The 20,015-nt window shown below is 39.6% G+C and overlaps 3 protein-coding genes across 4 annotated transcripts; 1 reads left to right on the top strand and 2 right to left on the bottom strand.

Moving 5' to 3' along the window:
- Positions 1-1,453: 1,453 nt before the first annotated feature.
- On the bottom strand, positions 1,454-4,806 carry LOC136432912 (N-alpha-acetyltransferase 40-like). The gene is made up of 9 exons (XM_066424554.1): positions 4,694-4,806; positions 3,976-4,020; positions 3,684-3,734; positions 3,421-3,473; positions 3,117-3,212; positions 2,746-2,904; positions 2,488-2,571; positions 2,054-2,131; positions 1,454-1,704 (listed from the first exon to the last, which is right to left on the bottom strand). Exons 1-9 carry the CDS (start codon positions 4,697-4,699, stop codon positions 1,542-1,544), a joined length of 735 nt encoding a protein of 244 aa, XP_066280651.1. The 5' UTR covers positions 4,700-4,806; the 3' UTR covers positions 1,454-1,541.
- Positions 4,807-5,075: 269 nt separating this feature from the next.
- On the top strand, positions 5,076-15,751 carry LOC136432903 (cation channel sperm-associated auxiliary subunit gamma-like). 2 transcript variants are annotated; one of them, XM_066424533.1, is made up of 24 exons: positions 5,076-5,323; positions 5,474-5,530; positions 5,832-5,973; positions 6,426-6,570; positions 6,799-7,018; positions 7,203-7,876; positions 8,004-8,118; positions 8,393-8,545; positions 8,860-8,981; positions 9,415-9,637; positions 9,846-9,908; positions 10,313-10,384; positions 10,494-10,602; positions 10,704-10,831; positions 11,163-11,243; positions 11,445-11,489; positions 11,740-11,884; positions 12,313-12,472; positions 12,614-12,697; positions 13,233-13,325; positions 13,600-13,699; positions 14,019-14,163; positions 14,335-14,445; positions 15,044-15,751. In XM_066424533.1, the coding sequence occupies exons 1-24, from the start codon at positions 5,102-5,104 to the stop codon at positions 15,169-15,171; spliced, it is 3,537 nt and encodes a 1,178-aa protein (XP_066280630.1). In that variant the 5' UTR covers positions 5,076-5,101; the 3' UTR covers positions 15,172-15,751. The 2 variants fall into 2 exon arrangements, with proteins under 2 accessions (XP_066280630.1, XP_066280631.1); XM_066424534.1 differs by lacking the exons at positions 5,076-5,323; positions 5,474-5,530; positions 5,832-5,973; positions 6,426-6,570 and having other exon boundaries at positions 6,891-7,018; positions 7,208-7,876.
- Positions 15,304-19,997, bottom strand: LOC136432908 (cation channel sperm-associated protein 1-like). Its single transcript, XM_066424547.1, has 12 exons — positions 19,910-19,997; positions 18,491-19,038; positions 18,265-18,378; positions 17,904-18,054; positions 17,637-17,728; positions 17,273-17,428; positions 17,014-17,077; positions 16,765-16,849; positions 16,559-16,622; positions 16,112-16,193; positions 15,791-15,899; positions 15,304-15,455 (listed from the first exon to the last, which is right to left on the bottom strand). The coding sequence occupies exons 2-12, from the start codon at positions 18,963-18,965 to the stop codon at positions 15,438-15,440; spliced, it is 1,410 nt and encodes a 469-aa protein (XP_066280644.1). The 5' UTR covers positions 18,966-19,038; positions 19,910-19,997; the 3' UTR covers positions 15,304-15,437.
- Positions 19,998-20,015: the final 18 nt, after the last annotated feature.

Below are 20,015 nucleotides of genomic sequence, written 5' to 3'. Positions count from 1 at the left end.
GTCCCCAAATTTATGATTTTAACTTGTGTTACATACTTTATTGGTAGTTACACCTCCATTACAAGTTTATGCATCCCCTCCCTTTGGGTGGTTGAACACTGATAGGTGCATCAGGTGGGTAGTAACCAAGTTTATACCAGATGTAAACTATGAGGATGACATATAAAATGTAAGGTGGCTTTGGTTTTACAATAGGTTAAGATACTTGTCTTTTATCACAAGAAATACTATGGCAAAGCATGAAATAAATTTTGATTTGAAAATGTTTTTGTAGTCTTAATTGTATTGTTAACTTATGGATGTGCCCTTCATTTTAGAAACTTTTTTATTCAACATTAACACACATCACTTGACGTCAGTGATCTCCAGCACTTTCCCCATCTGGAAGTAGTAACCACTTATATTACTCATAACAGAGTTAATCAGCTGACATATTTCACAGTTCAGTCCTGGAAGATTCATCAGCAGGAATGTATGAAGTGTTAGTGCTGTGGGGTATCAGTTCAAAAAGATGGGTCTTGCAGAAGATGTTCGTACAACCAACTTTGTTTTTTATGGATGTGCAGCTTTTTGTTTCATGAAAGCCTTCCCCTTTTTATATAACCAGTTAAACAATGTAAAACTAATAAAATGATTGCCCATTGCCAGGACCTTTAACATTACCAACAGGACCAGAAAATTATCAAAATAAGCCTGACTTTTTTCTATACATTTTATCAATGTTCAAGAGACAATTAACATTCATATGGAAGGACAAGATAAAGACAATTTATTCAGCATGATTTCTACTACATTCCCAGCCTTCATAGGACAAAGGTTAGAAATAATTGGTCCACCTGTATTAAAATTGTTCACCTCAATGTAATGTCAACACACATTCAAACTGTATCATTCTATTTTTTCAGTACTTATACATTTACTAGTGGGTAATACTATGTATCAGCAGGGGACCATGATGCCTGGAGAGCAGAATGTAGGTAGCAAGGGGCTAGCACCTGTCCTGGGTACATACATGCAGGCAGGCATGCCTATCCTGCATTGGCTGTGTAATGACCAATGCTTTCAATGATACACTGATATTCTACTAAAGGCAATTATGGATAAATATGACCCAAGTTCATCTTCAAAACATGATTAGGAAAGCATGCAGGACACTGTTATGTCGAATTTTAGATTGATATTTGTTAGTTCATAAGTATATGTCAGGCATGTTTTTTACTTCACCCCAAAGGAGTGAAGTATTGCTTTTTAGCTTGTCTGCAATTCCCAATATACACTATTCAGTACTGCCATACAGCCAGCCTATACAGTTACATGTATATATGCTCTATAAAAATAATAATGTATCTCCCACTAAACTGGAAACAACATCAGCACCAACTAGTGTGCCAAAGAAAACTGATCATAGTGGTCAGAAAACACACATGCTGTACTACAAAATGCTCTTTTGTTGGGCATCTTTTTTCCATTCCGTTTGCAGTAATAAAGAGGCGATAACCACAGTTTGGTCTCAGGAATATTAAGAGGCAGATATGTAACGCTCAGCAGCATTGGGGGTGGTTGTGTGGCCCGCCTGAGCAGCAGTGGTTCCCCTCCTGCTGCTTCTTGGCTCCAAGAACCGTCTTCTTGCTGAGGATCTCATAGCAGTACTCATCTGCTTCCATGGGGTCACACAGCCCCGGGTCTGTCTCATCCAGCTCAAACCTGTCGATCACATAGCAAGAGTTTAAGGGATTGTTCATAATCAAAACTATAACTGTAGTCCTCAGACAACTACATGATACACAGTTTAGGAAATACACAAGTTAACAGCACTAAAGTATAGAATGACATGTTGATTCAGAATTCAACCAAGAAAGAGACATGGATTTCTTGCTTTTTTACGAAGTTAGGTCTCTACATTCCAAACTGTATGTTCACACCAGATAACAAGACTTTTAAATTTGATCAATACAAGTACACCGTAAAATAGGAAACAATTTCATTTTTAGAAACCCGTCGGGTATTTTGTCCTCCCTAACCAAAGACTGAACTCTTTCAGATCAATACTCACTTCAGTGCCTTGAGGAAGAAGTCCCTGGATTCCGCGTTCATTTTGAAGACTGTGACCATCACCTTCAGCATTTGGGCCCTGAACAGCAAATACAAATAGTGAATATACACATCTCTACATGAGTTCATATACACAGAAGAATAATGTTATACACTGTGTACCGAATCTGATATAACCAAAACCCAAGTGTCAGTCTGATTATTTTTGCATATGACCTGTTGGACCTGTAGCTCATGTCTGGGCTATATAATCACAAATTCTACATCCTATATAATGTTCCTGTGACTTAGGCTTTTTTCTGATCTAAGCAAATTTCAAGTAATGTGACTTTGACCACTCCTACATGTATGAAACATTCACAATCAGTTGTCAATTCTGGCATTCTGTTTTAACACTGTTCTAACATTTCCTCCACAATATACTCTTAGTCTTACTTGTTGGCCAGGAGCTGTAGAATCTGCATCATAAACTTCCCAAGGCCTTTTCTCCGTGCTGTTTTCATCAGCTGGATTTCATAGCTGTCAAAGGAAAAAGGGAATGATTAAGAAAAAAGTAAGACATGTATCAAATTCTCCCTTCTCTCATAATGTTGCATATTTTGTTGCACAGCATTTTGATATAACATTACATCAGTTAGTAACTGGTTCCTGGATTAGATGTTTGTACTGGTTTGCAAAACATGTAACACTCACCAATACAGAACTTCCTCCTCCTCATCCATGTCGAACCTGAAGTGTGAGAAGGCGATAGGCTGGCCCTCCTGGTCTCTGGCCACCAGGAACCAGGCCTTGTCTTCTGTCAGCTCTTCTTTCTTCAGACGATCATTCCAGCCCCAGTTACTCTCCTCATACCTGACAGATATAGCTTTGATTACCAGTTTTTTTTGCCATAATAACAATCATTATAAATAGAATAAATACACCTTGCTACAACTGTCACCATCTTTACAATGTGACACAGCTATTCGCTTGCAGGTCAACTTTGGCTGTTACTTTGCAATAACATAATGTTAAAGATACTAATAAAATACGAATTCAAAAATGTCTTTTGCTTGATGACCTACAATGTCTGCATGTTGTTCTTAGTGATGGAGAAGGCCCAGTCCACTGTGTCCTTGTCAAGTTCAGCCACCTTTTTACACTCAATGTCCAGATTCAGCCTGGAACACAACAATTGATTTAGAACACAAAGTACTGAAAAAAGCAATACCAATTTGTGGCTTCACTTTTTACACATGTATATATTGTGAAATGAGTCAGTGTAGCGAGTCATTAGAAGACCTACCTAAGGTAGAACTTCTAGAAGGTAAATAATCATAGATTATAATTATGTAGGTAGGTTCATTTTGTGCATGTGTATGTACTCACCCATTCCTTTCATATTTCTTGAATGGAGCCATTGTTGCCATTGGGTCTTCTTGCTGCATATGGAAAGACAAAATGTTATTGAATTGCATCTTAGTCAAGGACTTCCAACATTCATAATCTTGCTTGTTTCCCAAACATCCAAATGAGTTCTGGCAGGAACAAATATCAATGCCCAACCCTCATCCAAGAAAGGTTTGTAATCAATTGAGTCATTCAAACAGCAATACAGACAACAGGTCCAGTTAATTCCACTTCTGTCATACCTTGTTTGCTGCCTCCACAAGAGTGAAGGAGGCTGCCAGCTTTGCCTGTTCCTGGAAGGAAGAAAAAAATCAGTTTCTGGAGGTACACAATACACACAGAAATATCAATATATAATGTATTCATCAGATCAGAAAAGCTCATTTGTTTATCAGTAGATCTACAATTAACTTTTCTTCTCTTTTTCATTTCTTTAAAATCCCCAGCCTTAACATACAATTTGACACTTGCAACATAGTACTTAGTGACACACACTTACTCCCTTAGTAGAGTAGAAACCTTAGACAAACTCACCTCCTTTCTCCTCTTCTTCTTTTCCTTCCCTTTATTTGATTTCCTCTGAAACAAAAATGTGACAGTTTACAGTTATTTGTGACTTGGTCGTTCATAAAACTAGTGTCTTTTCTTTTTACAAGCTACAACAAAGCTGCCTATTTTTCTGAACCTCTTTTCATAAGAACTATTTCCTTGATGAAGAAAGATTGACATGTATCTATGGAAATGGCAATTTTATTAGTTTTAATAATAATATTCTACATAAACAGATAACACCTTAGCATGATTTTGTTCCGTGCCCTGTACACTATATAACTTCTACACATTCCTCCTTCATACAAGTGGCCAAGGTCAACAAGAGTTGCAATTACAGTAACCTCATCTGGGGAATGCATTGATTTTAGAAGCTGACTCAGTGACTGAAAGTGAACATTTTTCCCATCAAGGCTGAAGTTCCGACCGGTTTGACTTCCTATGATTCTTTCGTGAGGTGCCCTTACTCAAAACTTCTGTACTGTACTGGTGTTGTTCATACGCACACGGCTAAAATTGAAAATGAAAGAAAATTTGAGTGGACCTGTTTCAGAACTCGATCATAAATCATCCGTAGTCTAGAGTGCCCCCCCCCCCGCCTGCCTCTAAAATGTAGGGCTGTAACTGTTTAGTCCATTTTGAAGAACATAACCACAACAAAACATGACAAACTATTTCTTTGCTATTGTTATCGGAGACTTACCCCCATTTTTGACCAGTTATGAGCGTGGAAGAACAATAAATTGGTTCCAGATAGCAGCAACACCTTTCTTTCCCGCGAAAAGTCTCAAATTGTTGATTCTCGCGAGATCTCACGAGGTTATCTTTCTAAGGCATAGTTCATATTCCTGAATTTTGGGGTGATTTGAGGACATAAGGTATACTAAAATTGACCATATCTAGTGTTCAAATTTTAAAAAAGCATGTATTTGTATTATAATTGATATATAATATCAAGTTATATGGCGTAGTAACCAATTATAAGTAAACAGTAAGTACTAGATATTACAATATCATCTGAGTTCCCCTTTGATATAGTGTAAAGTTCCAGAAATAGGGCTGCCAGTGAAGCCTTATGGGATTGAATTTCCAGCCAGGCGGGAAGTTGAAAATGTCAAGCATGTTCCGATCGCTTGTCCTGTGTTGTTTTGCGTATAACATTATTTTTGAATCCATTTGTGCCTCAGACTTTAAAATACTTGAATGGCGGGTAGACGAAGTCCAATACAGCCACCTAACGGAGAGCGTAGCTGTGCAGTTTAGCTCCCCATTCGTTCCTGTTGGGAATGTATGGAAAGACCTCGGGGTTCAAAATGTTGCCAGTAAAGTTCAGGTAAGGACACGCTTGAAGTGACTCGTTACGTGTAGACTCGTGTAGAAAGGGTTGGACCTTACAGCAAGCTGATGAGATTTTTGTTGTTGTTGTGCCTCACTAGTTTTTGCTTTATTTACTACTTTTCATGCCATGATGATAATTTTGCAGGATGACTACTCAGCATTTCCATATTGGCTGAGGATACAAGTGAAGCAGAATAACAAGGTATTAAATCAACGTTGATTTTTCACGTCTTTTTGTGAATGTACACATATATTCAATATGTATCCCATCAGACTTGCATTTGAAAGTGTGAGTCTGAGCACCAGGTATTGAGTATGTTGTTGCAACATTTAGAATCTAACGTTATAGTTGTAAAATCCACAAGTGAAATAAAAATGCATGGTGATTATGCTTTAAGTTAAACATTAATCTAATCAAACTGTTATTTTACTATTCAGATAATTACATGCAACAATTAGCTACTTAATTAATTATTTGAAAACTGTATCTGCCATCTTGACAGGTGTCTCACAGTGCAGCCAGGAATCTTGCTTTGCGTGGCATTACTCCAGTTGTAAGGTTCCTGCCCAGAACAAGCCCCAGGGTGGACAACAGTTTACCCACAGGCAGTATGGAGCTGCACGGGGCACTCATTGATCAGGCTGGTATGACAGGAATGCAATCTGTTACTTCTGAGTATTACCATCTCAGGTTCAAGTGTCTTTCTGTAGCTGTCACAATAAGATTGATATTTAACTGTCCTATATAACATTTCTTTCTTTATCATTTCATGATGAAAATCATCATAGTGTATCCCAAATCACCTAAGTCTCAAGATACAAATCAGAAGCTACATTGTCATGTACACTTTTGGCAATCTGAACTGTCAACAGGTTGGGACTGGGGGTGTTGGGGGTATTTCTTCTAACATGGAATGTGCTGTGATCAATCATTTATGGAGTGCATGCTGGACCATATCTTTGTTGCTTGTGCCATACAATGAACAAGCCAGGTCTGTCACTTAAGTACACTACTGATTTGGACTTTAGTAGCTCTGCTTGAAATTCAATCTTTTAACATTGTCTTTCTAACATCCTACTTTGAACATGCCGATCAGACTGGAAAGTGCGCCATGATAACAGCAGCTGCTCCCATCTCTGTGAGCCAGCCTGGCTGGTGCCCCTCCCTATGGACAACTATACCAGCCTGCCAAAGGTGGAGGTGGTGGGCAGTGGAGATGCAGATCTTATGGAAATGTTAAGGTAGTGGCACTACAATAGTTTTAGCTTTTAGAAAGTATCCAATCATTGCATGCATGTTTCACCTATTCAGGTACTAGAAGTCAATGTTTTTGGTGGGATCAAGTTTTTTTTAAAGATTTCTCCACTATGATTCTGTTATTTTAATATGAGTTTTTATACTATCTACCATACCTCTGCCTTTATCTTTCCTGGTCCATCGGATCCCTAATGAGTAGCCTATTCCCCCAGTGAAGGTGTCCACATCCACCACTTCCACTCCCAGCTCCTGGAGTTTCCAGATGCCCTAGGAAACAAGTCTCACCTGAGTGTCAATGACCTTGCCACCTGGGATCCCAATCAGGCTGTACACATCCCATGGTTGTCACCCTCTATAGTGCTGACAGGGTTTGGCAACTCAACCCTGGGTATCTTCACCTCAGACCAATTTGAAACACATGATGTCATACAGGTAATGATAATGCAATCTACATTTATATTATCATATTTTCCTATTTTTTGTAAATATTCATTCACAGATGCTGGGATGGGTTTGCATATTGTCATTTTGTCAAGTATTTGTTGATGACCAACAATGCATTTACAAAAGTAATATTCCAACTCTATTGGTATCTGATAAACTCTTTATTCTCCAGTTTAGGATCCCAAGCAGACAAGAGACGAATCTGTGCTCCGGCTGGACGTCTACACCACCAACCATTTTCAGTAGCCTGATGTTTCCAGGCAGTCTCCTCCTGGCTACCTCTACTGGAGTCTTACAGTATCCTCTGGGGGAATATGCTAATATGACAAAGTGTGTTTGGAAGCTGATTGGTCACAGCGATCCTCTGTCTGGAAGGTTCCAAGTGCTTGGGATTGGAGGTGAACCTAACGGGGGAGATATTTTGGTGGCTGACATGACTGATTCCAAGCACCAGACATTAGACTTTGTGGATTTGATTGACCATAGGAACTTGTCGTACTGCACTGTATTGGACAGGGCTGGTGACTATTCAGCATGTACTTTGGTTGATGCTGCCATCAGTCCAGTGACCAACCAAACATTCCTTTTCTTGGTTCTAACAACTGACACGAATGCAGACAAACATTACCACTTGATGCAGTTCGTGGGTGAGCCTGGACAGGGCTCATGGGAGGAATTGTCTGTTATATCAGATAAACTGCCACCTCCGTCCCAGTTTGACCATTTTACATGGTTAACAAGTGGTGTTCAGGACCAAGGACAGGACCAACTTACACTGACAGGCATATCCTTCTTGGGGACAGTGTCACAAAGCCTGTACCTGTGGGGCAGTGCTGTTTTGTACAGGTGAATCTACATGTATACTGGAAATACTCAGACTGTTTTCTTGTACATGGTGCTCAATTGGTGCTTCAAATGAACCACATTGACATTATGACATTGTCAAATGCCATCCTTATTTTTTCTATCTCAGTGAAGATGCAGGGAGGACCCTGTGGTGGCTTCACACCTTCATGTCTAACTCCACTGTCAGCCAGCTTGTACCCTCTGGAGATGGGGCTTTTGCCTTCCTCACCGACTCACAGGAGGTTAGAGCTTTTATTACCAATACTATTTGTACATTTTGAATGTTGAACTCCCCATTGTGAATTACTAAGCTTGCACTGAAGACTCAAATGTGCACTGTAGAAATTTCTAAAAAAATCAAGGACTAATGTTGAAAGTTTGCAAGTTACAACACAACGTCACAGCATACGGTCTTCTGTGATTTTATTTCTGTGCTGAAAAAAAAAAGGTGAGCTATGCCATTTGATTTTGCAGATGAGTCTGTTAATCTGCTGTTGCCTTGTATTGTCCTTTCAGTTATGGTATGGGATGGCCGGGACCACTCGAATTGTGAAGTTGAGACCCAGTGAGGGGTGGTCTCTGGCAGAGAGTTTTGGTGAGCTGCAGACCAGCAGTCACAACACCAGCACACTTGCCATATTCATGGATATCAATAGTGAACTCAGGGAGGTCTGTATTTTTTAAATATCTTATTACATATAGATACATTGATAGATAGAGATCTAAGTATAGCAACAATCAGTCTGTACCAACAATAAAGCTGTAAGGTTATCCAAAGTTGTCAGCTTTAGGTTTATTTTGTTTGCAGTGAGTGTCGGTTAGCATTTGTTGGAAGGTCAAGTGGACGTATGCACAAAGTTCTACCTCTTTCATACAATTGTTGTGGGTTTCGCAATAACCTTGTAGAATAAATACAAACCATCATCATAGAGTAGAATGTTAAATAGAGTCAGATGTATGTTGAACATCATATCTCCTTGCAGGTCCTGGCCATAGTTGCCAATGATAGCGTTCAAATATCCAGTCAGACCATCCCAGTGGTAGACATTTTACAGCATCAAAGTTACTTATCTGGAATTCAGAAAATGCAGACAGCTTTGGCAGGGTATGGATTAAAGCAGAATGTCATGCCATCTGACTGAGTTCATATTTGTTTTATTTAGAACTACAATGTACTTGTTGAATAACCACATTTTTTATTTCCTATCAGACTCACAAAAAAGGTTCTTCTGTTTTTATATTGTTCCACTTAGTCTTAGGATGTCAAGAATGTTATGATTATTTTATTACAGAATAGAAAATGAAATTACTGAAAACCTTTGGTGTTTCTGTTCAATAAGGCTTTGCCAAAGTAGCATTTTCCTACAAAGCTTTAACTAACAATGTTGTGCCCTTGCTACACCTAACCGTTCGATTTCCATTGTTGACTCTCAAATCATCTCCTCTCTGTTTTAGCTATGTCAGAAAGCATAGCTAGATGGCAGCTTTTGAATCTTACTGGTGGAGTGTTCCATGCTAACATTTGGAAATCCATTCAGCACAACAGAAGTGGGCAACTTTCCCATCACCATCCCCCGCCCGTGCCCCTACGCCTCCATGCAGTTTGAAATACCAGACACCCAACACAAAAGTGACGTAAAAATGTTTTACATCAGACCAGCACGTATAACGTACCCTCTACAAGTTCATACTTCATACTCCCTGGCTGTGTACTCTGGGATGGTGCACTACCTGACACACTACAAACCACCTCAACAATGGGTAGGTATGGAGGCATTGGAACGGGATCAAATTAATGATATGGAACTAGTTTATTGTGATATCACATCATAATCCAGGAGTGTTGAGTTCCAGTGTTGAATTCCAACATTGAATTTCATGTTTGACTCCTTTTTTCAACTGTTGATCATTCCCTATTTGGTACAAACTGTACCCAGCCGTAACTAACTTTTCCTCTGCTTCTGTCCAGGCATACAGTCTAGCAGCTATCAATAACCTCCAGAACCTGCTGGCTGCCCATGACACTGTGCAGGTACAAGTGCTTTCTGTTATATCATATGTATAACCCTATGCACATGCTTATACCTTCCTCCAGACTGACAAGACAGCTTAGTTTTCGATACAAAATGTTTGTTATGGTATAGTATTACTTGGTAACTCATAGACCTTCATACCTAACAAAAAACCTCTGGCATAAGAGCTGTAGATATTTATGTGGTTGGTATAAGTTTCCAACAATAAAGTATTCTAAACACTTACATATTTCCAAATCCCCGACCACAGGGAATGAGCCATCATCACATATGTTGGCATGTCTGTCAGAAGTAGTTAACCAGTTGTTGGCTTACCAGCTGTTCATTAGTTGCTACTGCTTGTTTCCCCATTCAAGTGTAGCAAGCTTTTTAGGCTTAATTTGATTTCACACCATTTCTCCAGGATTACTATACATACATGTACTCAACACGGAACATGAAGGATGTGTTCCTCAGCCTGGAGGATTACCAAGAAGTAAGTCTTTGTTTTTTTGCTCTTGTCATAGTTTGCCTACATTCAAAACAGTGATCTTAGAATGTTGGAGCACTTGCTATGTTACATAAGACTCTTTCTCACCCTGCAGCCATACAGCAATGCCAGTGCCACACGCCTCCCACAGCATGTCTTCCTGGACACAGAAGCCTCCTTCATAGTCCACGTCAGAATGAGTCTGCACCCTGCTCACCCCAAAGGTTATTATTCTGTATTCTTTATGTATAAATTATCACATTGAACTTCACTTAAAACTGGATCCAATTATTTGTCCTTTTATATGTTTCTCTGAATGTTGCAGACACTGAGACGTATCAGCATACACCCCTGGATCACCTCCAGCTGTCGGTCTGGGTGTCTGAACCCACCCGCCTGGAAGTCGCCTCCAACAAGACAGTTTTCTACCATAACTCCTCTGTACTCTATCAGGTAAGAAGGGATTTAAGTCATTTGTCAAACTACAACTGTACTCCTTTCTACAACATACGATGTCATGCAATATCCTGGCACATGATGGTAGAGAAAGAATTTTAACAACAGTCAATGAAAACAAGAATACTATACAGTAAATGCTCAGTTGAGTGGCGCAACAGCCTCAATGAATCTCTGCTGTAAATCAAAGATGCTGTAGGTCCAGGATTACCAACTGCACAATATACTTATCTACCATGTATTAGATTTGGTTCTCACATTAAGCAATATGGGAGATTGTACGTACATGTCTTCATGCTTAAGTAAGTTGAACTGATGTGTCCCCCAGATTACTGTTGCAGACAGAGGTGTGTACAAGCAGCAGCATCCTCCTGGTGAGGACCTACAGGCTGTGTCTCTCCAAATGCAGGTTTGTTCAGTAGTTAAAGATGCTACTGAATGGTTTTGACTATTGAAGACATTTGCATCGTAGGAATATATTTTTTTGTTTTTTGCAAATCATATCATTTCACTCTTGCATCACTGTTTCCTTGCTTGTCATTTCTTCCAGTGTTGGTAATTATGCCCACTTCCTAATTTTTTAAATACAAATGTTACATGTTGTTTACAGCCTTGGAATGCACCCCTGAACTGTTTTCACCAGGAGAAGGCACAGGTAACATACTGAAGAGGCAGCATCATTTAAAAGATTTAGCAATAAACTGTGTTCAAACTGTCAAATTCTATGCTTGATAAGAGGTACTTTAAGTTGATACGTGATAAGATAATGTGCAATGTCAGATTGATTTAGTTTAATTAAGTTGAATTGTACCAGTTAAACTATTTGGATGTACGTTGATTTTATTGTGTGCTTTTTTTTGTATTTGTATTGCCAGTATAACTTAGTTGACATATTTGTTGTTTAGGGAGTATTATCCACCAGGGTGATGCTAGGATGTCCCCTGTCTGTGAAGGTCCTGTTTGACTCGGCCACTTCCCTCCCATACTCCATTACCAAGTACAGCTGTCGGCAGACCAATCCTGACATTCCATGCTTCTACTTAACCAAAGGTGCAGAGTTGACATCTTCCCTAAAACATTAAAGTTTTCTGAGCATCACACTGCTGATTTTACCTTGCCTGGCCTATTCTACAGATTTTACACTTGTATTCCACAGACTACGATTTATTAGATGAAACCACTCTCAATAGTATCTATTTACCGATATCATGATCAAGACTACAGTCAACCTTGGCCTCAACAGCCACTCAAGGGACTAAGGAAAAGGGTTGCTGTCAACTGGGGTGGTTGCTCCACACAAGAGGGTCTACTATGTAAAATTGGACAGGACTGTTGTAATGTGGCCAATGACCGGATGTGATTGTCTCTGCCAGGTTTGACTGTAGTAAACAAATGTATATATTCTTAAGGATCCAAACAGGAGGGAGGATTAGAAACAATCGTTAGAAATCTTAAATGTCTGATATCCTTTTTTTCAGCCTTCAGACCATTCTTTAAGGTGAATGACCTTGTGACAAGCACATCTGTTGAGTACAAGGGAAACTACACCCTACTGCTTATTGGTGGAGGATGGGATTCTCTTGATAATGTTGAGATGTGGAGTCAGGAACAGGTTGAAATGTACAACCCACACTTCAGGTAAATCCTGTGCCGTCAGGCTATCTGCTAAGTTGTGTCATAGTTGAACAAGGATTTGAAACATAATGTTGAATTCTATTAGTCCTTTGGCATATCTAGAGAATCAAAATTGTCTAGACCACTTTGTTCCTTTGTTGACAGGAATGATGCTCCAGCCATGTGGTGGCCAGGGTCCAGTGTACATGCAACTGACAGGATTTTTAGCCAGAACCAAAATGTGATCAGGTCAGTTATTTTTTCTATGGAGCCTTGTATTGACTGGCCTTAGACTATGCTATGTATTCAAAGTAAAATCAATGCATTTCCCTGCAATTGGTTTATGTGCAATTACTGTAATTCTTGTTTCCTTCACTGCAACTTTATGTTCACTGTTTTCACGGTCACTTCTGTACCGTGAACTTAACATCACTGTGAAAAAAACCCTGTTATTATCATTTATGATTCCTTCACACATCCATGCTGTAAATCACTTGCCCCCACAGTGAACTTAATGTTCATTGAAAATATTCATTTTCCTTACACAGTGAAATTTTGCTATCATGAAGATAAAGTGAATTACAATATCATGTTACAAATGCTCATAGCATCTCCCCGTGGTGCTGAAACCTTGTTGCTACCAGGTTGGCTGGAATCCGAAATGTCAGGGGTCTCAACACTCTCATTTGAGAATATATGGCTTATAGATGATGTGTACATTTGTTGGCATATTCTTATGATGTATATCTTTGATTGTATTGTATTGTTTGTTCTCATTTGGCAGCTGGATCTGGCCCATTAACTCTCCTTGGTGCAAGCTGGTCCCAAACCTGGGAGCTGTACCTGAATACTATCTACTCTTCCGTTTTACCAACAAGTATCCAACTGTTCATTCTTACATATTGCTTCACACCATTTTTCTTATTTTAGTCAGTATTATTTATCTATACATGTTTGTACATGTATATATGTACATGGGTCTTTACACAATGTAGTTTAGTCATACCAGATGTTCACAATGTATTCCTAGTGCACTGACATTATGGTAGCATTTATCCATTTCACTTCTAGAGGCTGATTCTAAAGGCTGATTGTTTGCAGCATTGCTTTGTCTACCACGATCTATGTCTACCATGATCTTATTTTTACAGGGGAGTTGACAGCTCCACTAACTGTGAACACACCCTACAATTTTACATTCGTGTGTATGGAGATGCTGTTCACTACAGCTTCAAGATTGCTCTACTTTTTGTAAGACATTTTTATCCTACTTGTCCACAAGTTTGCTGAATTAGTTATCAGTCACCTATTCCCTGTTTCTGACTTCAGTTGGACAATTTATCCTTGTAATGCCTAAACGATGTACGGCCCATTCATGCTGTCCTAGTGGTCACACTTTTTGCATAATTTGTTGTTCATAGTTTGCTTCAGACAGTAGACAGTGAAACTTTGCAATTTTGTTGTAAGGTTCTGTTGACAGATTTCTATTTTTTCTTCGAGAAACCATATGCTCATAGATCATCTACGGCCCCTGTACATGAATAGTTATCTCTGATATTGTTTGATACAGGCTACATTTATGTTTGGACTGCTTTCTGCAATTACATACTACATCTGCCACCGTCATGATGCCAAGGTCTGGAATAAGGTAGTTCGACCAGTTACCGAGAAGTTGGATGGGACTAAGACATACATGAAGAGAAGATTAAGCATAGGTAAGAAGCGACCGGTGTGCCTCCAGTTCTAATTGATTTCTTGAATAGTAAATTTTTTAAAAGCTCACTGAGGTGTGAGATTCTCAAAGTTTTGTTTGTAATGGTTTATTTCATGAAGTAACGTACTTCTACCAAAAGACAGTCTTTTCATTGCTTCGCATTGTTCTGCAGTACTTGCACCACCAACGTTCAAGGAGGAAAAAGCAGAGGCAGAGGAAGAGAGTGGGTTTCATTGGAGAGCTGATGAAGGCCGGGACACATTAGAAAGTCAAGCTAATAAAGGTACAAGTTGTAAATGTGTCCCTCAACACTGCAAACTAGGGGTGACCGGTACAAAACCGATATTTCTTAATGGACCGGTCAAAAAAAAAACGGTCCGTAAAAAAATCAGTGGACCAGCCTATGGACCGATTAGAAAATTCATAGTACTAGGCTACCAGCAGGGGGCCACATAACTGGTCTAAAATACAAAACAGCAGATTTAACGAGTCGTTTTCAAAGACGTTAGCTGTGAATCATATCTAGAAACACTTAAAGGATGAGTAAACAGACGGCGAGGAGAGTATAGTTATAATTTTGAGGCAAAGTGCCAACCTAAGAAATTATATTGTTCCAGACGTGACGTTTGGAGACTTTTACATGTATCTTGCTCTCCAAAATATGATGTACTGCGACACTACTATAATCCTGGACCTGACCCCCTGGACCGGACCTGAATTTTATGTACCGGTACCCACCCCTACTGCAAACTGCTCATACTCTGTCCAAGGCCATGTAGAACTTGTACATTCGTTTTACGTTATTTTTAAATGAAAAGGATCTTTGTCTGCCTTTGATGGAAAGAGATGTAACCCTTTGCCAATTTTGTCTTGCCCTACAGAGTCTTTTGCTACCCCAGTGGTGCCCATGCCTAACATCATAATCCAGCCAGGCAGTACAATGGACATGGAGCTGAGTCGTCGCCACAGATTGGAACCATTGGACTTCACTCGTCAGCACAAGACCTGAGACAACATTATCTCTCGCATGTGTGACAACTTCCTACTGAACCTTGCTGGTTGAGTTCATTGTTGTACATAGACCCAGTAGCCAAGAGCTTGTCCTTACTTCTATAGCATAAGACAGCAACCTGCACAAGACTTAAATCAAGTCTTTATTGAATGACAGCTATCATTTATGACTGTTTGAAACAGCTCAATATCAATGGTCACAGTATGTCGTCCACTTGTATGGCAGGACATGTGAGTTCCAATTCTCCTTGTGTGTAGCAGTTATTACATGTCCTCCTCAACCTGCAATCAAACAAAGTCAGGATATAGTAGTATGTACATTGTGTAGAAAATTAGGTTAGAGTTTGTTATCTATATCAACAAATGACTTTGCCAGTAGCTAGTTGATTGGGCTTATTGGGTAATAGACTTTTGACCAAGTAAAGTAATTGTATTTTGATAAATTTAGAGCATGCGGTTTAAGAAGATAAAATAAAGCTAAGCCATGTATATACATTACAGATTACAATTGACTAATATTCCCACAGTTGTTCTAAGTGTCAAAAGTTGAATTGAAATACAATAAACCATGAGCCACATGGGAGTCTACAAGTTTTTTCATCAAATAGTTGACTCACCACAAGATCAATGAAGTTGTCCACTGTAGTCATTTGGTTCTTTAGAATGTGGTTATTGTACTCCAAAGAGGCCAGCAGCTGGAAGGACCGAGTCATCATTTCCTTCTCCCTGGAAGTGCAAATGCATACATGTAGGTGAGGATAGGACTTCTTGCTTTTCCCAATGAAAAGTAGCTTTAACTTCACTAATCATAGAACCAGGCAGATACAGGTAGGAGCCTCCAAGGACAGCAAAAGGTAATAGTTACACTATGTGAACCATGATGAAGGATTTCTGGTGTGCAAAATAGGCACCCATGTAACTAAATAGATTGCCTATACCTGGTTGTATAGCCTTCAGGATAGTAGTTGTTGATTGTTTTCTTCTTGTGCAGATGCAGTACATCTTCCTCCTCACTCTCATCTGCATGTTTGGAAAACATTCAATGGCATCTACTTGAACTTGTTTCAGGACAATACTATCGATACCAGTAAAAGGCACAATCATATTTCATACAGTGCCTCTTGACCATACACTTCATTAAACAACTTAGCAATAATTGGCCCAAATCCCATAACAATTGGTGTAGCAGAAAGTACAAGTAATCTTTCCCAAGGCCATATATATGGAAATACATCCATGATTTATATTATGTCCACTGCCTATCAATGATGTTTTGTTTATCAATTGTAAATGTACATGTAACAACAAATATGCAATTATAATACATAGATATAAGAGTTAAACTTGCTGGAGAGTCATTGAATGCAAAGTCAGGACTGTCCTACCATAACTTGATGACTCGTAGTCATCATCATACCAGTCATCATCAGAGTCTTCATCATCAGCATGCTGCAAGTAAAGTGGACCAGTGAGCTGAGATAGTACAATGTATTTAATTAGGACAACTTGACATACAATATAGATCTTATTCATGGGATCATTATAAAGCAATGATATGTCGACTGTCGTATGACAATTTTGCACCCATCACCTTATGTTTCTTCTTGTGCTTCCTTGCCTCTGCATGGTCCTTCAGGGTCAGCTGAAAGTTGTCCACCAGTACAGCAACAAATAGGCTAAATGTACAAATTAGAAACAGCTTTACAACGCAAGATTCGTGCACTCGAAAAACATAATCTTAAGTTCTGCATCGCTTCCATCTTCTTAGGAAAGCCTGTTTAAACATCTTTTTAGGTTTCAACTAAATATGAAGATGAATGGATATTCTTGATGTACTTACTTCAGGAAGATGAAGTACTCCATAATGATGTAGAGAAAGAGATAGAGAAAGATGTGCCATTGTCCTGCAACATGAACAAAATATTGCAACAATCAAGAATGTCTGCATTACAAAGCTGTTAAGACACTTCATGTTTTTTTATCCATCAACATCCCGGCATTGCACAAAATCATGTTTTTGTTCAAGCTCAACCTGAATGGTGGAGTTGATCACATTATCACAGTATATTGCGGAGGTAGCTGATATCGAACAATAATACCTGGGTCATTATCTACTGCGTCACTGTAGATGTAGTACCAATCGTCCAACGTCAGCAGCTGGAATAGCGTGAACATGGCAATGGCCAGGTTGTCGAACCGACCATTCTCACCGTAGATGCCCGCGTACAGTCCTCGCCCAATCACTGCAAACATGTCTGGCTTTCGGTCAAATTAACAAGATGCAATTCGGTAGATGAAATCTAGGAATAGACTATTGATGGATCAACAGATCATGAGGATAGCAAGGCACTGTTTGTCTTTCTCTATACTAGTAAAATCTGTCGGACCAACAAAGAAGTTAAGCCTTGGGACTGCTATCTACTCTAGTTCACTATGTGGCATTGTGGACATATGAAAGGATACACAAGAACAGGGACATAAGGAGAAAGATGGCACCCATGGACTGGATGGACTGCAAACAGGTTGTCATGATCACCTGCAGGTTGCCTAAAAATCTAAAGACAACACAGAATTCCCAACGTTACTACTATCACAGTAGAGTACATGTGTATTCAGTTAGTGCAGAAGCAGTACTTAAATGATTTGAAATCTTCAATAGAGTCCTGGTAATTCCAACGCAAATCTAACTTTTTGCTGATTTTCTTCAAGTTGAAATAAGTTGAAATGTACCTGATGGCTCTCAGTGCCCTGAGCGCCCTGAAGATGCGGAAGAGACGGAAGATTTCGGCTGACTCTGTACCTGATGTGGCACTGGATGGTGCACCGCCAGTATACAGTTCCATGATGACGTCTATCAGGTTGAACATCACTATGATGAAATCTGGTAAAAGAAATTAAAACAAAACAAAAGACGAATCAGCAGCCGATGATGCATGGAGCGCTTAGTGTCAATCGAATGTAGCATTGTACCAAGAATTTACATGGGCACATAACCTATCAATTCTTCGCGAGACATCGTGTCATTGATAGTAAAAATGAAAGATGGCTAAGGTCTTATATGGACAAAAATCTAGTTCCGAATTTCACTAACCTAAGTCATTCCAGCCTTCTTTGAAGTACGACCCTCGAAAGGCGTATAACTTCATTACGCACTCTATCATGTAGACGCCACTGAACAGCTGATCCAGCACCATTAGAAATGACCCTGCATGCACAAGTTGTTGGTTAACCAGATACAATGTACATGTATGCAGCGTGCAACAGACAGTCTCTGTGAAATAGATGGTATAAAACAGCGACTGTCCCATATCACCAACCTGCGCCAACTTCGATCTCCTCAAAGGTCTGCACCACGAGCATAGTGGTGTTGAGTAGGATCACTACAAGGATCATCCCGCCAAAGAAGTTAGAGTCCACCATGTCGTACACAGCTCTGCGGAGAGGGCTCGCGTTCTTAAGCAGTTCCTCTTTCACCTTGTTCACCTTCTTGGCGGCACTTTTGGTTGATACCGCTGTAGTCTTACTCTCCTCTGTCGTGATGACCTCCAGCCGATCAGTCTGCTCTTGGGAAGTCACACTGATGCGTGTGTCTCTGCCGCTGCCGAGGAAATTGTTAGCCGCACCAGGCCGAGAGATGGCGCCTGAGCTTGAATCTAGGTCTGGAACATGAGATGGGCGTCTCGATCTGGATGGACCCCAATTGGGATCTAGATCTGATGGGGCCATGGATTTTTTTCTATTTTTCTTCCGCTTAGGAAGGCTAGCTGATGATCCAGACTCTGATCCGTCCATGTCAGAAGATCGTCTATAGTTTTCCTTGCCTTGTGACAGAAAGTTCGAGAAACGCCTGTCACTTCACCTTATCCTGGTACCAAGGACGGCAAGAAGGGATTAGTCAAAAGAGCGGTATGGTTCTGCAGTCCTGGAGAAGGTTTGCACATATGTGTATCCAGTTACCATGGAAAGACAATGACTATGGTGACTCATGACTCCACTACACTTAGCAGTAAACCCAATGTTTTATTCTAGAACATGACAAATATTTCCACATATATTTGATTATACTCAGTTTTACTAAACATATCCTACTACGCAGTCTGCTGAAGACCATTAAAGACAAATATCCGCTTTGTTGTTGAAATTTAACATCTGGACTTGCTTACGTCAACGTTGAATGCGCTCAGTCGAAATCTTCAACTTGAGATACTGGTAACCCGTTACGTGATGTAACGTTGTTATATAGTTAATTGCAAAAATGTATTTTGGTGTATCTGTACGTACAATACAGTCCTTTCATTACGATGTTGACCCATCTATATTTCATAATCATCTTGTCAAATAACATACAGTGTCTAAAATCCGTAAGAAATGCGTTCTTTAAAGATATACTTAAGATCTATGGAGTATGTGGATGAAAAAAATACTTGCATAATCAACGACTTTAAAACCATACGAACACCACAAGCGTAGCCTAAGTGCTGTAATACGTTAGAAGCTTATTGGCAAACGGCAATGCACAATAGATAAACTCGTCTCCGCGCGATTAAGTGTGATGATCTGGGGCTACTTTACAATCCATACAAATGATTACCCGCACAGTCTTCTTAACTATTTCGAGGCTAACGTTAACTTCAAGTTTAGTTTGAAGTTTGGCTTTCCTTACCCTTTCAAAATCATTATAATGTTTTGTATAAATCTAACTGTAATTCTGCTTATATAAGAATCCATGATCTTACTTTTAATCCCTAGTCGCCTGTAGAATGGTGTAACCAACACAGAACTAGTTACAGCTGTTTTGTCGTCTGCTACAAATAAACACCCCGGTGCATGCTGGTTGGAACA

This window comes from Branchiostoma lanceolatum, chromosome 4 (assembly GCF_035083965.1).
Source record: "Branchiostoma lanceolatum isolate klBraLanc5 chromosome 4, klBraLanc5.hap2, whole genome shotgun sequence".
NCBI lineage: Eukaryota > Metazoa > Chordata > Leptocardii > Amphioxiformes > Branchiostomatidae > Branchiostoma > Branchiostoma lanceolatum.
The sequence above is the reverse complement of the archived record's forward strand: the minus strand, read 5'-3'. Positions and strand labels throughout refer to the sequence as shown.

Bases quoted from the DNA above. Each gene is read 5' to 3' on its own strand.
- LOC136432908 (XM_066424547.1), bottom strand. From the start codon at position 18,965: ATGGACGGATCAGAGTCTGGATCATCAGCTAGCCTTCCTAAGCGGAAG. The intron at 18,379-18,490 runs GTTGGTGATATG...TTGTGCATGCAG, and splicing joins GGAGATCGAAGTTGGCGCAG to GGTCATTTCTAATGGTGCTG. The intron at 16,850-17,013 runs GTAAGTACATCA...TTGTACATTTAG, and splicing joins GAGTACTTCATCTTCCTGAA to CCTATTTGTTGCTGTACTGG.
- LOC136432912 (XM_066424554.1), bottom strand. The intron at 3,735-3,975 runs GTGAGTTTGTCT...TCTTCCTTCCAG, and splicing joins AGAAGAAGAGGAGAAAGGAG to GAACAGGCAAAGCTGGCAGC. The intron at 3,474-3,683 runs GTATGACAGAAG...TTCCATATGCAG, and splicing joins TTGTGGAGGCAGCAAACAAG to CAAGAAGACCCAATGGCAAC.
- LOC136432903 (XM_066424533.1), top strand. From the start codon at position 5,102: ATGTCAAGCATGTTCCGATCGCTTGTCCTGTGTTGTTTTGCGTATAAC. The intron at 14,164-14,334 runs GTAAGAAGCGAC...ATTGTTCTGCAG, and splicing joins GAAGAGAAGATTAAGCATAG to TACTTGCACCACCAACGTTC. The intron at 14,446-15,043 runs GTACAAGTTGTA...CTTGCCCTACAG, and splicing joins AGAAAGTCAAGCTAATAAAG to AGTCTTTTGCTACCCCAGTG.